At 39.5% G+C, this 13799-nt stretch overlaps 1 protein-coding gene across 7 annotated transcripts in view; it reads left to right on the forward strand.

Moving 5' to 3' along the window:
- EDRF1 (erythroid differentiation regulatory factor 1) overlaps positions 1-13799 on the forward strand; it is a 31387-nt gene that overhangs the window by 11155 nt on the left and 6433 nt on the right. For 3 of the 7 annotated variants that reach the window (XM_083844587.1, XM_083844590.1, XM_083844588.1), the window contains 11 exons: positions 940-1128; positions 2165-2365; positions 2695-2913; positions 3837-4060; positions 5067-5225; positions 5483-5632; positions 6627-6780; positions 7029-7144; positions 7950-8113; positions 10936-11099; positions 11814-11872. In XM_083844587.1, the coding sequence (XP_083700713.1) occupies positions 940-1128; positions 2165-2365; positions 2695-2913; positions 3837-4060; positions 5067-5225; positions 5483-5632; positions 6627-6780; positions 7029-7144; positions 7950-8113; positions 10936-11099; positions 11814-11872 (1799 nt within the window). Of the gene's footprint in view, positions 1-939; positions 1129-2164; positions 2366-2694; positions 2914-3836; positions 4061-5066; positions 5226-5482; positions 5633-6626; positions 6781-7028; positions 7145-7949; positions 8114-8352; positions 8718-10935; positions 11100-11813; positions 12873-13799 lie in introns of those variants that run through there. The other 4 variants (XM_083844591.1, XM_083844592.1, XM_083844589.1 and 1 more) reach the window with 4 other exon arrangements.

Here is a 13799-nt window from a genome sequence, read left to right on the forward strand (position 1 = left end):
TGTTGAGCTGTGTCAAGCTTGCATGAATTCCGCACAGTACTGTTAATGTGGAATGTGTGATTAGTTTTTACCAAGATCTACTGGAAAAATGTGACTGGGGTCAGCTCAGTAAGAACAGTGTGCTGATTTCAGCTCTGCTGCAGCCAGGCTCTATCTTCTGTCTCTGCTGTTTGGAGCTGATGACACATTGCAGCTGCTTGCCAGCTGGAAAGGAGAATGCCCACATAACTTTTTTATTTAGAAACAAGTGTTTCCTGGGTACTGTAGGACGTAAATATTGCAAAGATCCTCAATATTTTACTTAGCCTCTTACTCTGCTTCAGACCTGCTTGTCAGGACAGCAAAGTTCTGTCCCTTGGCATCAGGACCTCTAATGTGCTTAAAGTCAGTGGCTTTTTTTCTGGTTCCATAATAACAGCAGCACCAAAGAAGGAATGTTCTTCATCTTATGCTGAGGATATCTTGGAACTAGCGTGAGAAGCACATTGGCCTTACTTCTAGGAATGACTAGGTTATCAGTTCCCTTGGTGTTGGAGACTTCCTTAGTTTGAGACATTAATACAGAACATACCGTAGGGATTTGGCAGAAAACGTGGCAAATTATGCCTGTGACTTACTTATTCTTTGCTGCTACCAAATGGAAGAGCCCCGGTTGTTGCACCAATGTTTCAAAAGCTGTTCAGACAGTGGGAGGTTAGCTGCGCTGGCACTGTACTCACTGTATTCCAACATCCTGCTATCAGGTGAAATAAGTGGAAAAGTTCCAAGTGCTGAGTCCGTTCTGCAGAAGAAAAATGCAGCAGCAGGCAAGGTGGTATCCTCGTGTAGAGCTGTAATATGGCAATTTACATCCAGTCTGTATACTGGTGAAGTTGGGCCACGCCTGTGGCTTATGTTATGGCCATGACATTTACTGATGAGGTTCTGTTTGTGTTACAGTGGGCTCATTTCAGAAGGGTAAGCATTCCAGTCAGTCAGGAATGATTCCTGGATCATGGCAATATAAAATGAAGCTCCAGCTCATTCTGAAATCATCAAAGGCTTATTATGTCCTGTCTGATGCTGCTATGATTCTACAGAAGTATGGGAGAGCGTTACGATACATCAAGCTGGCTTTACAGTGCCACGGTAAGTTGTTAGTTTGTCGTCAGTGCCGCTGACTGTACGTATCTTTCACAATATCAAACGCTTCTCTGCATGATTTAGCCTAGTGGCGTGCAGTGACAAGTCTGACGCCTCTGTGTTTAAGTGTGTAGCTCAGTGCTCTGGAGAGAAGGCTGTAGTAAGAATAACTCGCTCATTTCTGTTTGGAGGAAAGGTTACTCCTATTTTGATGCAGTGAAAAACTTATAGCACAGATCTTAAATTTCAGAGCACTGAAGGTGGGAGCATTCAGCCTTGGTCCAAGACAGAGGTAGCCTTCTGTGTTCTTAGTGCTAGCACTGCAGGCAGATTACTCTCTGGAATTGCCTGCTGGTTCCCATTTCATCTAAATGTTTACCAGATTTTTCAGAAATACAAACTTGTTCACCAGCTGAATTGGACACTCCTCTAAAATGAATTACACCCTGATGTATTACCAAGGAAAATGGAAAAGGGGAAATCAGGCTGTTTGGGATATTAAGTAATCAGAAAATGTCATCAACTTACTGCTGCAGTACTGCTATTTTGCTTCCGTATTTGTAGGGTGGTGGGCGTGTATGTGAAAGAACACATACAAAACAAGAACATGATCTTTACTCAAAGCATCAATATGCTTATCAGTAACTCAAAAAATTCTTCAGCTTTCCAGTCCTTGGAAGACTTGAAAATTAAATTTAAGCTGTGCCGTTTGAAGATTCATTTTTCAGGCTGTATCTGACTTGAGTTGGTCTGTAGAAATTTGGTTTTCCTTGGTTTTAGACTGAAATCTGAAATTAGTATTTGTAATTTTCAGTCGATGCTCATCTTTAACGAACCAGTCTCTCTTCTGAAGCTGTCAGATGTGTAGAAAAAGATTTTAAAATAAGTTAGTTCTTCTTAGGAGGACATGTGTTGTCTGGATATGGAGAATAAACGTGACAAGTAACATAAAACCAATTACACTGTCAGACCGTGTCAAAACTTCTGAAGTGTGATTCTCTTCTCTTGCCCCCTCCCTCACCCCTGTGCTCTTTTCTAATAGATACCTACTGTTGTCTCTGTGCAAGCATGCTTCCTGAAGTATTAGTATTTCTTTGTCAGTGTTTAACGCTTTGTGGAGATATCCAGTTAATGCTTGCTCAAAATGCAAACAACAGAGCAGCGTATCTTGAAGAATATAACTACCAGACAAAGGAAGATCAGGAAATACTACACAGTCTTCACAGAGAATCCAGCTGCCAAGGTATGAAACCAATATAAGATAACTGTCATGATCTAGCTGTGTGGCAGACAAAGTAATTTCACTCTTCATTATGTTTCATTGTTTTATTTGGGGAAAGCTTATCTCTGTCAGAAGTACAGAGGTTATCAAGATACTGCATGACATGCCTGAGCTGTAAACTAACTGAAGATGTAAATTGTTTACCTATTGGATAGATCCTGCTTGGGTGTGGAAATTGTGATCATCCTGACATTGGTCTTATACTTTAGTCATTTTCATCTAGGCTGTCACAGACCTGCATTTATTTGGAAGTACTGTTTGACAGGCAGGCTTTGTTTTTTGTTTTTTAGTGTTTGCCTGGGCTACTGACTTGTCTACAGACCTGGAATGCCAACTTTCAGTCAGCTGTAAATGTTATGAAGCAGCTTATGAAATTTTACTCTTCAGTAATTTAAAAAAGCAAAATCCTGAGCAGCACATACAGGTGCTGAAGAGGATGGGTAACATCAGGAATGAAATTGGAGTATTTTACATGAACCAGGCTGCTGCAGTGCAGACTGAGAGAGTGGGTAAGCATTCTTTTTCCACTTCATACTGTACACTGTTTTACTGACCTAGAACAATGATTATGTTCAGTAGTAGAGTGGGAAATCTTAAGAATTCCTGATTATAAAGATGACATTTGAAGAGCTTTGTAGTAAGTATTTTTCTAAAAACGATGTTAGAGATTTAATGTCCATTAATTTATAATGGACATAATAATTTAATGTCCATTATATGGTCTAGAGATCAATGTAGCTTGTATACTTCATTAATTGAACCTAAACTGAATAATGGGATGCCTTGGAGAAATTCTTATAGGATATGTTGAATGCCCTCCAAAAATTTGTTTTTTTTTTTTTTTTAGTGGTTGGCTTTTTTAAAAAAAAAAAAGTCTAGAAGTACTAGTTATTTAAACTGGAACGAACTAGACACTGGTGGTTCAGTGTAAATACTCCTAAATACTGGCTGTGTTCTGTGACCTTTGTCTAATTAATATTTGGAGCAGCTTGTGTTAGACTTTAATTTGGTGATTGTTCATCATCACCATGTTTTTGCAGAACTGCTATTTAGCTGAAGTAAAAACCTTAATACTGAATTTCACTTGTCTGTAAAAATCACTTCTTGCTTACTTCATACTGAAGGTCCGTAGGAGCAATTGTCATATCCCGAATATTACTGTAGTGGGGGAAAAAGCATTTATAATCTGTTTTTATTCTGCTAATTTATGATTTTTGTCATGTTATCATAATTTTTTCTAACATGTACTGTGTATAGTGCACTTCTGGTATTAACAGAGGTTATTTTCCATGAAATTGGGTTTTCAGAATATTTTACCACATTTTAGTTCTAAAAGACCATCTTTATAAACTTGTGAGAAAACAATGGAAATGTTTGTTCAGTGTTTTTTGAGAATTTAAACTGCTGATAAGCTATATGTTTTTCACTTCAGTGAGTAAGAACGTATCGACGACAGAGCAGCAACTCTGGAAGAAAAGCTTCTCTTGCTTTGAAAAGGGAATTCAGAATTTTGAGTCAATTGATGATGCAACCAATGCTGCTCTCCTGCTGTGCAACACGGGAAGACTCATGCGAATTTGTGCTCAAGCGCACTGTGCGACCGAAGGTGACTTCAAAAGGGAGTTTTCCCCAGAAGAGGCCCTTTATTACAATAAGGTAACGTACTACTTCCGACTTGTTGGTTAAATGTAGAGGGGAAATTGCATACCTGAATGTTTCCCTTTGAATGTGTAAAAATAAGGAGCGAAGTAGCTACCCCTGGACTTCTGCCCCAAAATAAAGGGGTCTCCTAAACATGTTTAATACGTAAAATAAAGTAAATACCTGTAGTGAATAATGTAGCACACATGGAAGTTACCAAAAGCAAATGCATGTTTCGGAAGTACCTTTGTTTTATTGTGATGAGTCTTAACGTTATAACTTGATCTCTTTTTGTTTCCTGTGTTTTTTGGTGTGTGGGGGAGTGTTTTTTTCTTAAAGCTGCCTCTCTCATGTTGCAGTGTTGGTTTGAGGAGGTTGAGTTTGTTTTCCTAGAATGTCCCCTGTGGCATGTTTTTAATGGCTAGTCTTCCCTCCCTATTACAATGTGTCTAGGATGCAAAACCACATAATTTCTTTTTGGTTCATTTAAACTTGTATTATGCTTGAAGGAACCATATAACTCCTTAGACACGGATTTGTTTCAAATAGTGTTTGAGTAGTTTTGAATGGTCCTTGTTGGCTTATTACTGAGGAGAGTGCAAAAAGTAATTAGTGTACCTGGGAGGGACAATTGCAATAACAGATCTGCAAGTTGGCCATTTCCATAATGTAACCGGCACTTCTGATGTTTTGGCATTTATCTTGAGAAATGCTTTCTCATGGTTTTTAAGATTAAATAGATTCTGTTTGTCAGTGTTTAGGTTTGATTCCATTGCTCTGATACACAAAGTGCTGTGACATTCAGATCTTGATATTTAACAGATGGCAATAGCACATACAAAGGAGAAGGGAATGCATTGGTCAGGATTAAAAACTATGACCAAAATGGGTATAAGGAAAATACTAAAGAAGGCTCAGGCGTATTTTGAAATCATTCCTTGAGAACAGGTAAAAGGAAATGAACTTGTATTTATAATCACTACAAGCAGTAACTATAAATGCATTATTTTACAATCTGTAGGCTATTGACTACTATCTGAGAGCATTAAGATCACTTGGCAAGAGAGACATGCATCCAGCTGTTTGGGATTCTGTGAACTGGGAGCTGTCTACGACATACTTCACTATGGCAACTCTACAGCAGGATTATGCTCCCTTATCTAGAAAGGCTCAGGAACAGGTAATGAAGAGGATTTGAGACAAAATCTGATAAAATAAGCTATTTTCTTGAAAAACTGAACAGCAGGCAGCTGATACTGGAATAACTTGTAAACCTTTATTAGATTAAAATCTTGTATGAAGTAGTTCTTGCAAACCATAAAACTTGAGTCATATAAAGTTTTTAGGTTTTGTTTAATAGATTTAACCCTTACACTTCCACATAGTGTGATTACTTTGAAACTAGAACATGACTACGTGGCTTTGTTTTTTTTGTAGATAGAGAAGGAAGTTAGTGAAGCCATGATGAAGTCCTTGAAATACTGTGATGTCGATACAGTGTCTCCACGGCAGCCTCTCTGCCAGTATCGGGCTGCAACCATCCACCACAGGCTTGCTTCCATGTACCACAGTTGCCTGAGAAATCAGGTATTAGTACAAACTGTTCACTTTTCTGTATAGGTTCCATGCTTAATGTGTAATATTTGTGAAGACTGATATTTATCTGTCTACCTAGAGCTAGAATATCTTCATTTAAATGATTTAACCAGAAAGATGTATTTCACGCTGATCTGCAAATAAGCTGTTACTTCTGACTAGAATAGAATAGTTCAGTTGGAGGGGATCTATGAAGATCACTAAGTCCAATTGCCCAGCCACTTCAGAGCTAATGAAAAGTTAAGGCATGTTATTGAGGGTATTATCCAAATGTCTCTTGAATACTGGCAGGCATGGGGCATCAACCACTGTGCTAGGAAGCCTGTTCCAGTGTTTGTCCACCCTCAAGATAAAGAATTTCTTCCTAATGTCTCATCTGAACCTCCCCTTGTTCAGCTCTGTGCTGTTCACATGCATTCTATCGTTGGCTACCAGGGAGGAGAGACTGTCACCTCCTTCTTCATTTCCCCTCTACAGGGAGCAGAGAGCAGTGAGGTTGCCCTGTAGCCCTCCTGTCCTTCATAGTGTTTGAGCTTTGTTACAGTCTGACTGTGCAAAGCTATCTGGAATAATAGAGGCTGTTGATGATGAGTGTTATCTTCAGTTTGGTTTTGCTTCCAAGTCACTCCTGTGATACTTCTGCTAATGATCCATCAGAAGGCTGTCTGCTAATGACTTATTAAAGCCCTAGGAAGCAGTATGCCAGTCTACATTGCCGTGCAGTATCTTAGTTTTTTGTTTTTCTTATGATTAACTTGGTTCTACTTCATGTGGATTCGTTAGTATTAACTATGAAAATACAGTAACTTCAGTGGTGGTGGGCTAGTGATGCATTCTAGAAGTGTGCAGACACTTAGATGAACAATTTTGAAATGAGATGAGGAATGGTTGGTACCTAACACTTTGCATAACACTTTTTTCTAACGGGTATTTCATGAACATACAAATCATCTGACATTTACTATGTACCCTATTCGGAGTGCAGGTTGGTGATGAGCATTTGAGGAAACAACATCGTGTACTTGCTGATCTCCATTATAGTAAAGCGGTGAGACTCTTTCAACTCTTGAAGGATGCACCCTGTGAGTTTCTTCGTGTGCAGCTGGAAAGAGTGGCATTTGCAGAATTCCAGATGACAAGTAAGTCTGTCTTTCTGCAGTAGTCCTCTAAAATCCTGTTAACTTATTTCACTTCTAAATAACTGCATATGAAAGCAGGAGTAATCTGCTTCTCAGAATAGTCCTGTTTGGAAGAGGAGAGGCTTTTCTTTTACTGTTTTTCATTCAACTAGAACAGTATGCGCTTTTTTAATGAGAATCTCAGTCTTTGGAAGAAAGAAAAAGCACAAACCAGAACATAAGCCATTAACAGTGTCCTTGATTTTCAGGTCAGAACAGCAGTGCTGGAAAACTAAAGACTTTGTTTGGGGCCCTCGATATAATGGTTAAGACCAAGTGTGCGTTCCAGCTCATCAGAAAAGAGCTTGCAGCAGAGAGTGAACAGGTAAACAGAAGTCAAGTTATCGATTGTCTGCTCCCTTGTCTGGTGCATTTGCATAAAATCGGTCAATTGGTGATTAAGGTGTGGCTTGTCTGCTCAGTTGGCTTAGCTGCTTAAATGATATAAACAGGGTTTGAGCCTACTGTAGTGTAGTTCTAGCTGTTAGGTGGAATTAGATGAAAAAAATTCTAGAACCTGCCTATATCTGAGTGTTGTCAGAAGTTCCACCTCTTCCTGCAACACTAATAATCCGACATGGAATGGAACCATAAGTTCTTGGCTTTTAGAACAAGAAATCTCTCCAAGACTTTCCTTCCCCTTCTATCTTGCTGCTTTGATGTGCTGATCTCTGCATTCAGAGACTTTTTTTCCTCCATTTAACCTCTGTAAAAAGCATTATATAAAATGCCACTGAAGTTTAGATTTTTTTTATAAAATCTATGTAATATTTCAGCATTAAAACGTGGAAGGCTATCTGTAGGCAGTGTTCTTGATGCCTAGATAAACATCGACTCATATTTGCTGATGTGATCATCTTTTACTGACAATTTGAGCAGCAGATTGAATATTCAAGTCCGTATTTGCCTGGTATTATAATTAAATATTAAATACATTTAGCATAGGTAGTTGTAATAACTTGTGTAGGTGTGAGTACAAGCCAATTACTGAGGCCTTATAACCAGCAATTGTGCAGTTGGTACCACTCCTGTAAAGTGTAAGCAGCCCTGCAAGTACGGTCATCTGACTTAATCGCAGTTCTTCTAATGGTGGAGTTGGGTGAAATGTTTTTTTGCTTTTCTTTTTGTAGATAAGTAAAGATGAGAGTAGTACTGAAAATACATCACCTAATGATTCCTCCACCACCCTTAACAAGGAAGAAGTACTGAAGCTACTTAGTATTTTTGAGTCTAGAATGTCATTCCTTCTCCTCCAGTCCATTAAACTGTTAACTTCAACAAAAAAGAAGAGTGGGTAAGTTGAACCTTGATATGTGTTGTGTAGATGTGCTGTGGGTACATAATTTGTACAGACTGTACATTTCTAGGCATGCTAAAGTGTGTGATTCTTTTCTGGGGGAGACTTCTGGTGTGTTCATGGATCATCTAAAGCTTGAATGTTTTTTGTGTGTGTGTAACTGAGGGTATGACCAAGAAACACCTTCACTGTGTGTGCCTAAGCTCAGCAGTTTTTTCTCTCTCCTTTCCTGATAGGATTCCGGGACTGAGAACAGACAAAGTATTAGCCTGAATGGCCTCTATTCAAGAAAATAAGTTGTAATTTTTATATAAAAAGCACAATACAGTTAAAAATCACAGATATCAGCATAAAGCATCTAGCTTATCCTTCGTAGAATATAAATCTCCTGTTCTTCATAGGTGTAAACACACACACAGAGCAGTTTAACCTGTACTGCCGTAAGCTGCTGGCATACTTCTCACTGTCCTGATTCTATTTATTGTAAATAGAAGTGTTTGTTCAGTGCGTTGGGTACGTTTATAATGGGGTCCTCTGTCTTACTGATGTTGGTATTCATCTGTGGCAGGATACCTCAAGGTTAGTGAGGGGAGAAGCTGCTGTGTAGGACTGATCTTTAGATAGATTTTGATAATAAAATGTACCAGTGACAACATTGAGCTCACGTTGAACATTCTGAACACTTCAGAATAAATGTAGGTGTACCAGTAGTGCTGTAAACGGAAGGATGTATGTGGGGAAAATGCTCATCGTTACCTTTCTAATGCCAAATGGAGTGCAAGAAGAAACAATCTTCTGTCTTGTGCTGGAGCTTGGAGCATGCCTGGCTTATCTTCTTTCTGTTGACCTTGAAGTGTTGCTGTGATCAGGTGTGGCAGTGTAATTTGTTGTATCATTGCTTCAGTTGGTTAGATGTGAACGTGTGTGGTGTTGCTTTGGGGATCCAAAGAACACCTTTTATCCCCTCAGCTGCAAATGTGTCATGTTGCTGTAGCTTCTGCAATCTACAATTGTTATTTCTTTTACTAGATGAAGTTGGAAGTTGTTAATCATTTGTGATGTTAAAATGCTGCTGATGTTAAGTGTTATTTTGAAGCAGTAAGTTGCGAGATGAATTCATCTTGCACAATAAGTTGTTTGCTGAGAGGAGACAAGTAAATGGAAAAACATGAGACTTAGTGATGGCTTAGGTGCATTCGCTTAGAGAAAAGAGCTTCCACAAGGTGGCAATCTGAATATGTGAAAAGCAGAGGATTAAAGTATAACCTGTATGTAACCAAGTAGATGTCCCAGGTAACTGACTAAACTGTTCCAATTCTGTGGCTTCATGACCTGGCTAAGTGTTGTGTAACAAACTTTTCTCCATTTACTTCTTACCATTGAACCTCTCTTGAACGAGGCTTTGTACTGAAGATTTCACACAGGGAACAGGTTGCAGTTCAAACTTGAGTATTGTGAAATGGGAGTGTTGCTGTAACGTCTTAAACTTCTTGAAACAGCAGAGGGTTGAGGCTCAGCTTAAAACTACCTTTTTATTTATCCTTTTTAGTGCCTGGTACATTGTATAGGTTTTCCATATGCTTCCTTAGTTCTGCTTTACAGAAGGAGAAAATGATGCCTGTCTTGGGTTTTAATAAGCAAGCTGAAAAGGGAGGAAATTAGAGCTCATGAATACTATTTGAGTCTTGAATGCGTTTTGGCAGAGAACAGAAGAACATGTGGTAAAGCCGTTTGATAGTGAAACTTGCAGACTAGCAATAAAACTGAATGAAATCAGTCTTACCTTCTAGAAATTAAATGCATAAGCATAACTGAACGTGGCTATGTAAATTGGAGGAAAGAAGTAATTGAAATTAATACTTTGTTCTGGGAATTCTTGTAGCTTATCCTAGAAATACTTTGCATTTCAGTGGCTTTTATTATTTTTGACTACCTGTTCTGTTTAATAAATAAATCTGATTTCTGCCAAGTGTTACAAAAAAGGTAAAGCAAATTAAATTTTTAATTCCTGAAGCATTTATAATTAAACTGCTACTTGTATGCATGCACACTTGATTTATTTGTAATACCAGCAGTAGCGTTTTTAGTTTTTTCTTTTTTCTGGTTTGGGTCATTTATTAGTCTCGGATGTTAAACGTGGGGTGGCACAGAGGAGGGGTGACACTGCTGAAGCAGTAGCTGGCACTCGTGTGACTTACATCAGTTTTCTCCTTTTGACAAATATTAACAGGAGCTTTGACTGCAGACTGGGAAAAGAGGAAAAGCTCTTGTGTAAAGGTTTTGGGCATGGAGAAGTCTCTATTGTATGGAAGTAATTTAGGTGTATGGAACTAGAGAGAATGAGGCCAGATCACGGGCTTCAGACTTCAACAGGAAGCTGATGTCCGTAGTGGTTTGTAGGGCTGAGCGAATGGGAGGCAACGGCACAGGAGCAAATAGCATCTCACAAGTGCTCAGGTGTCTGTTTGCATTTGGCCTGATCAGATTAGCCAAACTTTGACAAAAGCACAGAGGTTTGGCACAGAGACATTGACTGGAGGGTTTACAATGTGTTTTGGGATTATAACTTAATAAAATGGCCAGGCTGGAGCTGAAGAAAAAGCTGGAACTCCTTATCCCTCCTGCAGTGTAAGCAGAGGCTCTGCCTGCAATGCTGTGGAATGGCAGGAAATAAGAACTAAGGAAATAAGTTTCAAATCCAAGCACCAACCATGTGGTTAAGAGACAATTATTACACAATAACCTTGATGATCGTCTTGATAATTTGCAGAATTAAATATCGTGGTCAGATTAATAGCTTTTATCTGTTCCTTTTTCAGGGCCATTAATGAAGAAGAAATAACTCTTAAAACAAATAAGCAAGTTTACTCTCTTCTGTTGCGTGCAACTGCTAACAAAAGCATGACTCTGCTGGAGCGGATAGAGGTAATCCTAAATCTGCTGGAGCAGCTGACTCAAAGTAGCGAAGCTGGTACTGGAGGAGGTCAGTGACTTAAGTGCTGCCAATGAGCAGAAATAGTGCCTTGCATCTGCGTGGGAGCAGTGGTATTTTTTTCCCATGTGGGATTTGGATTTATATTTGGATTTATCAGAGGTGATAAGAATATTGTCTACATTGTTACACAGTACACCTGGGGAAGAACAGGAGATCCTTATCCTGTGATAGCTCCGTAATGGTTCGGTTATTAGCGTTTCGTTGTTTGAAATGCAAAGTTGGGGTTCTGGATAAAAACTTAATTTCTTATCTTGGAGAAATGCACATTTTTTTCTCTTAAAGGTAATGGGCTTGGCAGTGATGCAAATATTTTGCATTAAAATGTAATCTCACAGTTGCTCTGGTTTGATTTTTAATGAAATATACTTTGTAAGCAAAGCTTAATTGGAACACTTTAACCTGTAACATGAACTGAAGTTGTACAAGGAGATTCCTGTTGAATATGTGGACATGTTTCTCTTATTGAAGTTACTGTCCTGCACAAAATTGGGTGCCTTTCTAGCTTTGCAAGGTCCTTGCAAATATTAGCCATCACTGGTATTTCTTTTACAACAGGAAGTGAATGGTTTTAGCTGTGTTTTGACTTGATGGAGAATAGTATTATGTTTTTCAGACTTGAAACTGTGAATAAATAAAAGCATATTTTTAAATAAAATTTTTATTTATTAAATAAACCTATGAAACATTCTGCTTTGTTTTTAGTGGTTGTGACCTTTTTACTTTTGTCAGAAGCAAACTGCTCAACTGTGTGTCTGTTCCAGGTAAGACTTGGCAAGGGAGGAAGGTGTTGTCCAGTGCAGGAAGGGCAGCTGCTATTTTGAAACAAGGAAAGGGGGCTTGCTTCTTTTGTGTTTTTTTTTGTGGGTGTTTGCTTATTTAATCTTTTCTTCTTGCAAATGAGAAGTGGAGCTCATTTTAGGTGGTAGGAGTATATTTGTCACTTAAACATATATATAGTTTACATGCGTGCTGCATAAACTAAGCTGCTTGTTTTGAGGCAGTGATACTTAAGATCAAGGTGAGAGAAATGATTTTTTTTCATATAGGGCAGGTTCTTTTCACACAGAAAAAAATAACCAACAGTTTATGGAAACCTCTAACAATTTAATGTGGTTTTACAATTATACCTTGGATCTGTCTTCAGAAGACACTGATGCAACCCAGAGCCTGAATGCATCTGAAAGAAGGATGTACACCTTGTGAAAGGATGGAAGATGAGAGGCTTAACATACCTGATTTCTGGTGCTTCCAGTTTTAAGTGCCTGATGTGAAAGAAAGGGCAGACTGGGGGCGTGGGTTTTGGTGTCCTTTCCTGCTTTCCACCTGGGGTTTGCCTGTATCCATCACCTCTTAATACTGCCTTCACTTTTTGTGAGGTGAAAGCTGCGGAAAATTGAACAGCAGGTTTCTGAGGCAAGATGCCTAAAAGCACTGTGCTTGAAATTGGTATCCTCAGGCAGCCTGGCAGTGCAGATGGGCAGGAGCAGTATGTTCATGACAATCTCTTCAGAGCTGAAGGTAGTTAAGCAAGACTGCTGAGATCAGTAGCAGTCTTGGGTGCAGAGAACAGACACTTAGTCTTGGCCAGTGAATAGTCTGCTGATCTGACTGGCACTGGCAGGTTCCTTACGCTAAGGGAGAAGTCCCCTGAAAGCCACTGAGCAGCTCTGATCATGCAGGCTAGCTCAGTGCATGCACTGCTGCAATTTTCACTACAGAAGTCTAAAAGGTCTGTCCCAGAGAAAAAGGACAGACTACAGTGTCATCTCTGGTTATCCTGGGAGGGCAACATGATGAAATGGGCTTTTTCAGACAGGACCTTTCCTGACTGTGTTTTACTGGCACCAAACTACACCAACCTAGGCTCAAAGGCACTGCTTTCTCCAGCATCATTCACATCTCCTCCATCCTGCTGATTTTAGAGGCAGCTGCTCACAGAGATACCAGCATGTGCTTCTCTTGCAGCTCTTAGTATTTGGCACACCCCTGTCAGCCCATCTAAGAGCAGACCCTCAGTGTAAGCCCTGAGAACAAAGAACTTGCTGTATGTAGTTAAGCCTCATACTGCTTATTTTGGGGGAAGTTGTGTAACCTCTTCTTGCTTTCCTGTCACAAAAGGGAGCTGATGTCTTAGAATATTTCACCAAGACACACAATACATCAGATCTGCAATCTGTCAAGGGGCTTACTAATAAAATGTTAAGCCCTCACTGGTTTAAGAATACTGTAGTGGTTGAGTAAAACAGCAGGATGGTTCTTGGTGCTTAATTACAGAGGCAGACTTGCTATCACAAAGCCCACAACTAGAAGAGTGGTTTCTTCCTTAGGCAATGTTTGTCTGTAAGGAACAGGCTCATGCCATGTCCTAGAGAGAGGGTGGCAGTGGGTAAGATAACCACCGGCCCATTGTAAAGAAGAAATCCTAATCCCCAACCTGGGAAGAACACAGTTGGCAACTGAGCCCCAGGGAAGGGTTGTTTCAGGTGTGGACAGGTTCCTTGGATAAAACCAGGCCTGGCCCTCAGCTGACCTGACTGGAAAGGTCACTCAGCTGCTGCAATTCTATTCCCTTTTCTCTTTTTAATGAAATATATTAAGTGCTACAGTGAACCAAGCTATAGAGCTGGTATTTTCTGCTCACTGACAAACAATGAGTATGTCTGGATCTGAAATTCAGACAATGTCAGC

Source organism: Anser anser (genome assembly GCF_964211835.1).
Source record: "Anser anser genome assembly, chromosome: 7".
Taxonomy (NCBI): domain Eukaryota; kingdom Metazoa; phylum Chordata; class Aves; order Anseriformes; family Anatidae; genus Anser; species Anser anser.